Raw genomic sequence first — 12902 nt, forward strand, 5'->3', positions numbered from 1 at the left:
CCAGAAGTCTTGGGGACCGTCTTTAATTCTGCCCACCACATGTTCCACCTGCCTTCCTTGACAGAAGCAGACAGAACTCATACCTTTTGCCTTAGGAAATCATGGTGAAACATCCAATGCCAGAGGAAGGAGCTAGCATCCATCTAACGCCATGTACAACAAAATACATCCATATGGGTCAAAGATCTGGATGTGAGGGCCTCGCACACTGTCTCACACCTATAGTCTCAGCAGTTTGGGAAGCCAAGGCAGGAGGATTGCTTGAAAGTAGTAGTTTGAGACCAGCCTGGGTAACATAGCAAGACCTCATCTCTACCAAAAAAAAAAAAAAAAAAAAAAAGGCATTAGCTGGGCATAGTGGTGCACATCTGTAGCCCTAGCTACTTGGGAGGCTGAGGTGGAAGGGTTGTTGGAGCCCAGCAGTTTGAGGCTACAGTGAGCCATGATCATACCACTGTACTCACTGTACTGGGCAACAGGGCAAGACCCTATCTCTTAAAAGGAAAAAAATCTTGATGTGAGCAGAAAGCTGGAGAGAAAATCTAGGAAACCACTTATACAACGTATACAATGTAGGGTGTGGGGACAGGGTCAGGCAGACCTTCCTTGACTAAGGATCCAAACCTGGTATTTCTGACTCCAACATCTCCCTTCTTGACCCCCACACTGTATGGCCCACCCAAAGGACAGGTCATTCACTGGCTGCCTAAAGGATTTTGAGTTCTCTAACCTTGCTGTTTCTTCTTGATACCAGTGTGATCACAGTATGCGTTTGTGAGATGCTGACCTTGGGTGTTCAATAGAACAGAATGAACTGACCAGAAACTAAGTAGGTGAGCCACTAAAGGGAAACTGTATTGATGAGCATTATTCTAACAGAATTCTAAAAGAACACTCTCCCCTCCCTGTCTCTCTCTCTTTCACCCTCCCACCTGCTGCTGCGATTCAGGCGCATTATACATGACTTGCTTGAGACTGAAGAGATTTATATAAAAGAGATTAAAAGCATAATTGATGTAAGTAGATTTGGGGAGTGGGTATCAAGCATATATTCAAACTGCAGACATTTTGTTGTTCAAAAAGACTCAAAATAGTTGCCATAAGTCTTCAGAATTCCCACCAAGATCTCAGGTCTTAAAATATTACAAGTGTCTCCAGTAGGAATAAGAGCATTCCTGTGGTTTCTTGATCCGTGTAGCCAAATAGTTTCCAAAGAATTATGCCAGTTCACACTGATTCCAGCAATGCCCAAACAGGTTTACCATCTTCTTGCCTACAAAGGATATTATAAGTGTTCCTGATACTTTAATAAGGGAAGATTATTTCTTGTTTTTTTTTAAGTAGCCTTTTTTCTTAAGAGTAAAAATGCATGTTTCCCCTATTTTCCTAAGGGAATAGTCTTAAGGAAAAAATTATATGTACACAATTATTTATAATCACATTTTTACAATAAAATATTAGAAGCAACCCAAATGTCCAATAAAAAGGGAATGTTTAGTAAATTATGATATATATGCTGAATAAACATTATTCAGATATTAAACAATTATTATTGGGCTGGGCGCAGTGGCTCACACCTGTAATCCCAACACTTTGGGAGGCCGAGGCAGGTGGATCGCCTGAGATCAGAAGTTCGAGACCAGCCTGGCCAACATGGTGAAACCCCGTCTCTACTGAAAATACAAAAATTAGCCATGTGTGGTGGTACATGCCTGTAATTCCAGCTACTTGGGAGTCTGAAACAGGAGAATCACTTGAACATGGGAGATGGAGGTTGCAGTGAGCCGAGACCACGCCATTGCCCTCCAGCCTGGGCAAGAAGAGCAAAACTTCGTCTCAAAAATAATAATAATCATAATAGTCATAGCAATTGTATCAGGTCACAAAACAATGGGTACATTTTCCCTTCTTTTACATTAAACCTGTGTAACACAAACATTTTTAAATGTATTTGCTCTTCCCACAAAAATGCCATTTTATTATCATTGCCATTAAGCCATCTCCTTCTGAAAGTGGGCACATGAGGAAAATGATATCAAAAGAAAGTACTCGATACAATAGCTTTCAAGAAACAAGTGTGCTATATTCTTCAATTATTTCACTAAAGTTTTGGTTTTTGGAGTAGCTAATTCAGATGATCTCTGGTATGTTCCTGTTTGTAACACCTACCTTGTTTCCACCTCTGCAGGGATATATCACTCCAATGGATTTTATCTGGCTAAAGCATCTAATTCCAGATGTTCTTCAGAATAACAAGGACTTTCTCTTTGGGAATATTAGCGAACTTTACGAATTTCACAACAGGTATATAATAATTCATGTTATCAGAAAGAATGGAGAGTAAGAGAAGGGTGGAAATGAAACTGATGGAACTGGGGGATGAAAATGCTTAGATGTTTTCAGGTTTAAGCTAGTGGTTTGGAGTCAGTGGATTGGATTGGGGTGGGTTGGAGTGAAAGGGGAGGAGAAGCCCCACAGGATCCCTGGGGAGGAAGGGAAGAGGCATCAAAGGAGCATGCACCTGGTGTCAGACATCCATATTGTATGCAGTTGAGTGTTCCTTTGTTTATTTATTTATGCATCAGCATTTTTTGAGTACCTGTTCTATGCCAGGCACTGTGCTCAGCATTGAGAATACAAAGATGACCAAGATACACATCTACATACCATTATCATAAGGGGATGCTGGGAACTAGGCTGTTAGAAAATGCTGACTGCTCAAACAAGTTGTACTTTTGACCCAGGGCTGCTTAGATACTGAGTTCTAGAGAATTGCAGGAATAAGGGACTTTGGAAATCATCTTCAAACCCTTTCATGTTACACATGTGGGAATGGTAACATGTTGACTCTCTTTATTTGCTATGATGACCCCAAGATTGCACACCTAATTCACAGAGGGAGAAAAGCTGCTTGGTGAATTGAACCACAGTTGTTTCCTAACCCCATCCCTCGTCCATTGGTCAGACACAAAATTAAAATGGAAACCCACTTCCGCTAATTTCCCCAGAGAAGTTATGTAGCGTCTTTGAGCCCCAGGTTTTATATTTATGAAACCCTATCTTGCAGGGTTTGGTTGAGGATTAAATGAGATATTATTTGAGGAGCACTTAGCTTATGCCTGGCTTATAGTAAGCTCTCAATGATATTAGTAATAGCAACAGCAGCAGCAACAGTTCTTATGAACGTTGTTTTCATGTAACAGGGAGCATCAGTGAGTGTATCCAGTCTGTCTATGACTAGTGCTTAGAATTACCAGAACAGCTGTGTTCTGATAATTTGAGATGATCCTGACCCGCTGTGCCTTCTAAGTAGTTGTCGTTTCTCCTCTCTTTCTCAACTAGTCCTTCTCATTCTCTTTCTTAGTTTTCTTTTTGTGAACCTAAGGCAACAGATCAAACAAATTAAAGTTGTGAGTGATTTCAGGGTAATTGTAGTAATGCCTCAGAATACAGCTTTTTTTTTCTGAATCAATGTGTAGAAGACAAGGTAAGAGCAAGAAGGCCTGGAGAACATTTTTGTAGGCACCTCTTAAAACCTTATGTGATTGTACTTAAAAAAATAATTATCTGCATGTAAAAATCAAAACATTCTTACTTGTATACTTTTATTTTTCCAGGACTTTTCTAAAAGAGTTGGAAAAGTGTGCTGAGAACCCTGAACTTCTGGCACATTGCTTTCTCAAGAGAGTAAGTCTGTGCTCCCAGTAAATAACCATGTTAAAGTCAGGCCTTACTTTTCTGTATTAAGAGGTAAGGACAAATGGAAACACCAATGGTCTAAAAACATATCTGCTTCCCCCCCCACTCCAAGCTTTACTGAAATATAATTGGCAAATAAAAATCGCATATATTCAAACTATACAACTTGATGGTTTGATATACTTACACCCTGTGAAATGATTACCACAATCAAGTTAATGAATACATTCATTACCATTGTGTGTGTGTATGTGTATATATATATATGTATTATATATAATCTAAAAAAGTTGATTTTATATCATTGAAGTAGAAGGGTGGTTTCCAGGGGCTGAAGTCTAAAGGAAGTAGGGAGATGTTGGTCACAGGGTACAAACTTGCAGTTATGAGATGAGCAAGTTCTGGAGATGTAATGCACAGCATGGCGACTATCATGGAATAATACTGCACTGTATACTTGAAATTTGCCAAGACAGTGTATCTTGTATCTGCCCTTTGAATGGAAAACATGAGTTGGCCTCCCAACTTTATTTGACTTTATCCAAGGTGAGAATGAGTACAATTTGACTGAGCTCACACTGATATGCGGGAGTAACTGCAAGCCTGGCTTCCTGCATAGCCCCATGAAATGGAAGGCTGGCCATCCATTGTCCCCAAAGCAGAGGTTACTCTTCTGAATGACTCAACTATGTTTTAAAACAAGAATCATACAGTGAGGTTAGAGTCCCACAATAAAGCTGTATTAATGCTCTCAAGAGGAGAAGCATTGGTGTTAAACTAAAAATCTCAGAAAATACATTTTATTTCCATTCTATTTTTTACAACATAGAGGATGATTAGAAAATTTTAAATCTACAACCTCTTTTAGGCTTAGTACTCAATTTGTGAATGTCTTGGCCTACAACATACCTCCAACTACCCCTTCTTCCCACCTCCCATACTTCCTCCTTCTTTCCCTGTTTCTCCATCCTGTTTTAGGCAACAAATAGGCTGTCTGGGCCAGTGGGAGCTGCCACAGAGAAATGTTTCACCCAACACCATTCCCCACCAAGTGCTTTCTAGGATGTGACCATAGAGATGATCCTGACGCCCCGTGCCTTCTAAATGGTTCTCATTTCTCCTCTCTTTCTCAACTAGTCCTTCTCATTCTCTTTCTTATTTTTCTTTTTGTGAACCCAAGGCAACAGATCAAACAACTTAAAGTTGTAAGCAACTCATATTATGACTGAGGCTGAGAGCAATACTTATGATAACTGGAAGCAAACAAAGCCCCCAGGTTTCAAGATATTTGACATTAATGGAGAGAAGGAATCTTCAATGCTCAGAGCCCTTTGGTGGCCCCGTATGGCTTTCCATGTCACCTCATCATAGGTGTTAAGCTCTGAGTTACTGTTCTAGCTCCTTAACCGGTCTGAACATTTTTCAAGGGCCATCTGTCTTAAGTGTATGTGTCATTTTTTTCCTGGAGGGAATAGCAAAGGACGGTTGCTGTAGTTCTTATGCTAAAGTGACCACTTACAACCTCTTGGGACAAAGCAAGAGCTATAGAAATGGAAGTCATTCACTATAGTAATGTATTTGGGAGTCGAACAGGCATCATTGAAGCTGCTACAGAAGAAATCATCTGTGTTGGCATGATGGAAATCCACAGTTGGGCTGAGCAGGACAGGGACACAGACTTCAGCAAGGAGGTGGCTGCATGGGCCTCTCCACCAGAGTGGCATGGGATCTGTGGCCAGCACAGCCGCTGTGGGCCAGGCTCCCTGGTAGAGCAAGTGAAGCTGGCAGGCTGACTCCAGAGGCTTGAAGTGTGCTTTCTCTCTGGGATATTGGCAGATGTGTGCCTACCTCTCAGCGTCTTTGATACCATGAGAATACAGATTGAGCAGCACCTTGAGTCCTCCTTGCTCTCCAGTTCCGAAACAGTCACATAACATTTCCTGTCTCAGAGTCTTGTGCTGCAGGTTGAAAGTGATGTTTGAGGCAGAGCCTGTCACTTTGAGGGTTGCCCAAATCACTGAGATCCATATTGGTTGCCCAGTCTACCACATCTCCCCTCTGGCATGTTTCCATCTTTTGGTTGTTTCTTGGGCTTCTTTGTAGGGTTGGTGTCACGATGACCACAAGGAACGGGTAGGGAGAGAAAAGAGGGGGCCATCAACCACCAGCCTCTTTTCTGTCAGTTTTACTACTCATTGCAGACCTGTTGTGGGGAGATGTCGATGTCCTGGACAAAGGGCAGGAAAAGAATGATAAAGATAAAAACCAATTCCTGTTTGTGAGTCTACTTATGTATTTACCAATAGCCCTTGTAGATGTTCCCAGAGCACTCTGTGCCCATCTATGTCCAGTAGTTATGGTTGTTTATAGCCTTCTGTTTCTCTCTCCATCACACACGCATCCCAACATAAGATTACTTACTGTGCACCCCCAATTCCTTACATATTAGAGTACTCTGGCTTGTTGAATGAATGAATAAACTGTGTTATCCTGTCCACTTACTGAAAAATGCTACCTGATTAATTTGTTCTAATTTTTTCCCACCTAGAAAGAAGATCTTCAGATATATTTTAAATACCATAAGAATCTGCCCCGAGCTAGGGCAATCTGGCAAGAGTGTCAAGACTGCGCCTACTTTGGGGTAATGTTGAGAAGACAGAGTCTCCCACAGATTGTTCCTGGAAAATGTTTCTATGCATCAAGTTGTTAAAGAAATCAAAAGTGGGACTAGGGAGAGGAATTAGACATTGGGATTTATGTTTACTTAAAGTGTCCCATACTTTGAAATTACACATGAAAAGTTTCGACACAGCCTTTGGTCTCTATGGGATAGGCCTGTGAGGAGCACCTATATCTGGTGAGAAAACCAGTGTCTTCTTCTAGGATGGGTTTTTTAAATGAAACTAAGTCAAAAATATCACACTTTGGGCTACCTGGAATGATATCTACAAACCATCTGTATCCTTCAGGCTCCAGATGGCCTGAATAGACTCTGGCGGCCCCCAGCTTGAAGACAGGCAGCCTTCTTTTCAGAAGGACTTGAAATGCCCCACTGTTTTCTAGTGAACTTGCTTTCTAAAAGAAATAAATGGTTCTGCTTCCCTAGATGCCTGTAAAAATCTTAGCCAAACCGTCCTCTTTCCTCTTTCTCTTATTTCACGCACCGTTCCTAGGGGACAGAACAACCCCACAGCCTTATGGAGCTGCTCGACAGAGCTGCCCCTATTGTCCAGGAAAAGCAATTCTGTGTTTTGTACCTAAATGCTGCCACTTTTATTCTGTGTGTATTGTTTGTTTTATGTTGTTTCTATTTGGCTTTTAAAGGTATGCCAGCGCCAACTGGATCACAATCTCCCTCTTTTTAAGTATCTTAAAGGACCAAGCCAGAGACTTATAAAATACCAGATGCTGTTGAAGGTAAAATCAATGAGACAGTGCTTTTCCATTGTGGGAAACCAGGCACCTGCACTATGGTGCCCTTGTCATTATGCATGTAGAGCTGTGCCTTGGTCTTCTAAGGCTGAAGATGTGTCCATCCTGCCGGCTTTTTCTTTTCCTCCAACTCTAAATCAGCCCTCTTCAAGGTGGAGTAAGACCAAAGAATCATAGAGTTGGAGGGCACCTGAGGGCCTCACTAGTCTAATGTGTAGCTCAGGGCATGAATCACTAAGGAGCCTGGCTTAGGGGAGGAGAGCTCTTTGGGAGCGAGAGTGTGATTTTCCACAAAGTTACTGTTTTATGGGCTTTTTAACTTATGGAAGGGAGAAGACAAAACTGAAGTCTTCTCTCCTTTTGCAGCGCTGACCTCCATTCTTAGATTTAGGATCTTACCCTGAGAGCAGCCTAACAGAATGAACTTTGCTATATCTGAACCCTGAACCCCTAAGTGGTTCTCTCTCTCTCTCTGTCTCTCTGACCTTTGCCCCTCCTTAGTGATAAGTCACTGACACTAGCACATCTGCAGGCAAGCATTCTCAGACACCCTAAACAGGATTTGAGGGCCTATCATGGCTGGTTTTCCATGTGTGAGCTTGAGGGAAAGGTTTGGGCCACCGTGGTAAGTTGTCTGTTGAATTAACCTCTATGAGGCATTTAGGTAGCTCTTGCCCAGTGGCCACTGTCTCTTAATAAAAAAACAAACAAACAAAAACAAGCACCTACTGTTTACTGGGTGCTTCCTCATGTGTATTTCTTCTTTTTTTTTTTTTTTTTTTTTTTGAGACGGAGTCTCGCTCTGTCGCCCAGCTGGAGTGCAGTGGCTGGATCTCAGCTCACTGCAAGCTCCGCCTCCCAGGTTTACGCCATTCTCCTGCCTCAGCCTCCCGAGTAGCTGGGACTACAGGCACCCGCCACCTCGCCCGGCTAGGTTTTTGTATTTTTTTTTAGTAGAGGCGGGGTTTCACCGTGTTAGCCAGGATGGTCTTGATCTCCTGACCTCGTCATCCGCCCGTCTCAGCCTCCCAAAGTTTTTTTTTTTTTTTGAGACAGAGTGAGACTCTGCCCAGGCTGAAGTACAGTGGCGCAATCTCAGCTCACTGCAACCTCTGCCTCCCAGGTTCAAGCGATTCTCCTGCCTCAGCCTCCCAAGTAGCTGGGATTACAGGCATGCCACCATGCCTGGCTAATTTTTGTATTTTTAGTAGAGACAGAGTTTCATCACGTTGGTCAGGCTGGTCTTGAACTCCTGACCTTGTGATCCACCCACCTCAGCCTCCCAAAGTGCTGGGATTACAGTATTTCTTATTTAATCCCCACAATCAGACATACCAGCCATGCTCTGGACTGTGAAAAAACTGAGGCTCAGGAAGGTTAAGCTCATTGCCCAACAATCTCCCCTCAGAAAAAGTTACCCCTTTCAGGCCAGACATGATGACACACACCTGTAGTCCCAGCTACTTGGGAGGCAGAGGCAGGAGCATCCCTGAGTCCAGGAGTTCAAGGCTAACCTGGGCAACATAGCGAGACCTCATCTGTAAAAATAATTTAAGGCCCAGTGTGGTGGCTCACACCTGTAATCCTAGCACTTTGGGAGGCCAAGGTGCGCAGATCACGAGGTCAGGAGATCGAGACCATCCTGGCTAACAAGGTGAAATCCCGTCTCTACTAAAAATAAAAAAAATTAGCCAGGCGTGGTGGTGGGTGCCTGTAGTGCCAGCTACTCGGGAGGCTGAGGCAGGAGAATTGCGTGAACCTGGGAGGCGGAGCTTGCAGTGAGCCGAGATTGCGCCACTGCACTCCAGCCTAGGCAACAGAGGGACATTCTGTCTCAAAAAAAAAAAAAAAAATTTTTTTTTCAAAGTTACTCCTTTCAAGCTTTCCATTAGCAGTTTCAGCCTCAGCATACTCTGCCATTTGTCAGTTACAAGACCTTGACCTCTTGGGCCTTAGTGTTCCTCTATGTAAAATGAGGGTACTAGAACCTCCTCTGTAAGATCGTTATGAAGCAGATGATTAGCATATGCGGAGGGCTTGGCACAGCCCAGGAAGCTCTGCATGATGCGTAGCTGTTATCTTAGACACCGAGACTGTCACACCACCATAGAAATGAGGATAATGATCTGCTTCCTTCAGCGAGCAGCGCCTCGGAGCATGTGTGACACAGCACTCACTCAGGGCTTCATGCTCCTCTGCATGTCCCATTGTCACTGTCATTCCTATTCTAGAAGTCCAACCTCTGGGCCCAGTGAGGAGTGAGCAGGACGTAAGTGATGGTCCTCCCTCCCTCAGTCTAGGCTCCAGCTTTCCCACAGAGGTGACATTTACACAGGAGCTAGGTTCGTACCAGACGCAGAGGGCTGTGGGACATTGTCACTGGAAACACAGACTCGAGAGTTTAACAACCTGGGTCTGAATCCAGGCTCTGACCCTTCCAGGATGCGTGAACTCAGGCAAGTTACTTAACCTCTCTCAGCCTCAGATTTCTCACCTGTAGAATTAAGATAATAATAGTATTTTCCTGGAATGCTTGTTGGGAGCATTAAATGAGACAATACAGGTTAAAAGCACTTAGAAGGTTTTGTTAGCTGCCTTTCACTGAAGAAACAAGAGATAGAATTACTACAAAATATTTCACGGGGGGTCTGTGAGGAATTGTGGGGGCTACCCAAGGCAGACCAGAGCAGCGTCCCCACAGCTAAGCTTGCTGGTGCCTGTGAAACCAGCTCAGGCCATCGCATGCCTGCAAAGAAAGGAAAGACCTTGTAGTCCTGTCTAGGACCTTCTTTATCCCAAGGGGCGGAGCTTATTTTGCTTCTGCCACACATGAGCTGGCTTGACAGAGCACGAATGTTGGACTGATTGCCTCATGCTTTAGAAAGGATCATGGGGTCTTGGAGAGAGGGTGATCAGTGATAGCTTATACCATTAAAGACGAAGACTCATGAAACGTTGGGGAAAACGTGAACAAAATATGTAACAGATGGTCAGTATGCTTAATGAATCATGTGCTCTTGGAAATTATAATAAAAAGATGTGCAAAGGACATAGCAGTTTGCATAAGAATAAACACCACTAGTAGCAAACATTTTTTTTTTTAAAGTTCTACACCTCTAGTTATCTAAGGAAGTCAAAATAAAACAACAGTGAGGTAGGATTTCTCTTTTCATTCAATTGTTAAAGATTTTTTATTAAATGGTACTACCCCTTGTAGGCTAGGGGCTGGTGAGACAAGCTTTCCTATATAGCTGGCAGGAACACAGTCCTTCTGTGAAGAACTTGGAAATATGCCTCAAAACTATTAACATTTACAATTCCACTCTAGGAATTTAGCTTTAAGAAAAATGCACAAAAGTTATTATCATTATTATAGTAAAAAATATTATTAAACCTAAATGTTTAATGATAAGGGGGACTATAATTCGATTATGGTTTATCTATAAAATATAACACGCTACCACAATCAAAGCCCATGTTTTAGAAAAATATAAGGGGAAAATATTCATGAGATATTGTTGAATGAGAAAAAGCAGTCTACAAAATAGGGTGTACAATATGATTCTAGATTTGTGGAAAGAACCCTGTGCCAAATACATCATTTATTCTTTCCCTCTTACACATTTACACACGTTCTCAGTCAGCTTAGCACTGGTGACAGATAGTTTGCACAGTAGATTTTGTTGACAATCTACATTTTGATGGCAATCTACATTTTAATTTTCAACAAGACTTTTGGGTTAATGCAGGGTCTGCTGGATTTCGAGTCTCCTGAAGATATGGAGCTAGACCCAGGTGAACTAGGAGGCTCGGCTAAGGTACTGGATATTAAATATTACATTTATATAACTGATTGTTAATGGTGTTTGTCTATGGGTCAGAGGATTTACAGCAATTTTACTTTGTGATCTTTATTGTCTAGATTTCCTAAAACTGTATGTATCCTATAACTCATAGTCAAGAAAAAAATCAAAGGCAATTTTAAAGTAGGGATTTGCAGCCCAAAGGGAAGTGGTTATATATTTTCTTCCTTCCACATAATTTTTTTTTTTTTCAAACAGAATCTCACTCTGTTGTCCAGGCTGGAGTGCAATGGTGCAATCTTGACTCACTGCAACCTCCACCTCCCGGGTTCAAGCGATTCTCCTGCCTCAGCCTCCCAAGTAGCTGGGATTACAGGTGCCCACCACCATGCCCAGCTAATTTTTTTATTTTTAGTAGAGACGGAGTTTCGCCATGTTAGCCAGGCTGGTCTCGAACTCTTGACTTCAGGTGATCCACCCGCCTCGGCCTCCAAAGTGCTGGGATTACAGGCGTGAGCCACTGCGCCCAGCCAAAAAAAATTTTAATGGGAACGAAATTAGGCAAATACATAAAATGCATACATAAAAGACTGGAAGTGAATAAATATGATAAAATGTCTGCTATGGTTTTCCTGAATGGTAGGATTATGTTTTCTTCTTTGTACCTCTTAGTGTATCTAATTTGTATGTGTTATGCCTTGTTCTCCTCTGTGTGTGTATGTGTGTGTGTGTGTGTGTGTGTGTGTGTGTGTGTGAACTCTAAGAGTCTGCCAAAGTTCCCTTAGAAGAAATGGTGACTGTGACCACACCAGGTTGGAAAGAAATCTGTGGTTTAGCAGTGGGGTTTCTCTTCCATTTTCTATAGAATATTCTAGTTTTAGCAATAAACACTTAAGACATGTCTCATGGGTCAGTCATTTGCATGCCCTTTCTGCTCAGAATGGATGACAAGGACCCCTTGAAAACAGAAGCAGCTCAGGACACAGGTAGTATTTTTACAGCCGGGAGCAAGAGGAGCTACCCCTAGTTAGAGGAGTTTAATAATGTTTTTAAGGATTTTTCTGAAACCTATATTATACAATTCAAAACCCTAGCCACCTCATGTTTTGTGAAGGAGGGTTAGTGGAAGGAAGGGGGATAGGAGCATGTGAGGATCTGAAAGGAAACTGAGCATTCAGTGTTAGGTAAGGAGAAAGATGCCTGGTATAAGAACTTTTAAAAAAAATTTGTTTATTTGTTTATTTTTTTGAGACAGAGTCTCACTCTGTCACCCAGGCTAGAGTGCAATGGCATGGTCTCAGCTCACTGCAGAGGTGGAGACCTCCCAGGTTCAAGCTATTATCCTGCCTCAGCCTCCTGAGTAGCTGGGATTACAGGCATCCACCACCATACCTGGATAATTTTTGTATTTTTAGTAGAGATGGGATTTCATGACGTTGGCCAGGCTGGTCTTGAACTCCTGACCTCGTGATCCACCGCCCTCGGCCTCCCAAAGTGCTGGGATTACAGGCATGAGCCACTGCGCCCTGCCAAGAACTCTTAATCCCTTATTGATGATGTTAAAATAAATTCAGGTGAGAGTCTGTAGTCTTACCAAGAAGTGAAGCTTCTTTATTATGAATGAGAAGCGATGAATCCATGGTACGTTGTTCAGAGGCAGCAGCATGATCTGTTCCATTCACCAGCCCTGTCACTCATGTCTCTCATCCAAAGATGCAAATACCCAGTGCTTCTGCATAGATTGAGAAAATATTAAACCCTTTGACTACATTGTGCTGTAGAGCACAAAAAGAGTCAGGGCTAGATGGGGAGCAGCAAAGGGGCTAGCTGTTCTTTATTGTAGAAATTGAGATGTTAAAAAAATACATTGAATAAACCAAAAATTTTTTTATGTGTATTTACCAGGTAACAGATAAATACAGCATGTCAGTAGCAGGGAGATAAAATACCGCAAACCCATGCAAAAGC

At 42.4% G+C, this 12902-nt stretch overlaps 1 protein-coding gene across 2 annotated transcripts in view; it reads left to right on the top strand.

The window, feature by feature from the left end:
• Positions 1 to 12902, top strand: part of MCF2L2 (MCF.2 cell line derived transforming sequence-like 2) — a 253043-nt gene that overhangs the window by 199860 nt on the left and 40281 nt on the right. For both annotated transcript variants that reach the window (XM_003894766.5, XM_021934624.2), the window contains 6 exons: positions 950 to 1016; positions 2189 to 2304; positions 3618 to 3687; positions 6248 to 6340; positions 7024 to 7116; positions 10881 to 10949. In XM_003894766.5, coding sequence (XP_003894815.3) covers positions 950 to 1016; positions 2189 to 2304; positions 3618 to 3687; positions 6248 to 6340; positions 7024 to 7116; positions 10881 to 10949 — 508 coding nt within the window. The remainder of the gene's footprint in view (positions 1 to 949; positions 1017 to 2188; positions 2305 to 3617; positions 3688 to 6247; positions 6341 to 7023; positions 7117 to 10880; positions 10950 to 12902) is intronic.

The sequence above is a fragment of the Papio anubis genome, chromosome 2, assembly GCF_008728515.1.
Source record: "Papio anubis isolate 15944 chromosome 2, Panubis1.0, whole genome shotgun sequence".
Taxonomy (NCBI): domain Eukaryota; kingdom Metazoa; phylum Chordata; class Mammalia; order Primates; family Cercopithecidae; genus Papio; species Papio anubis.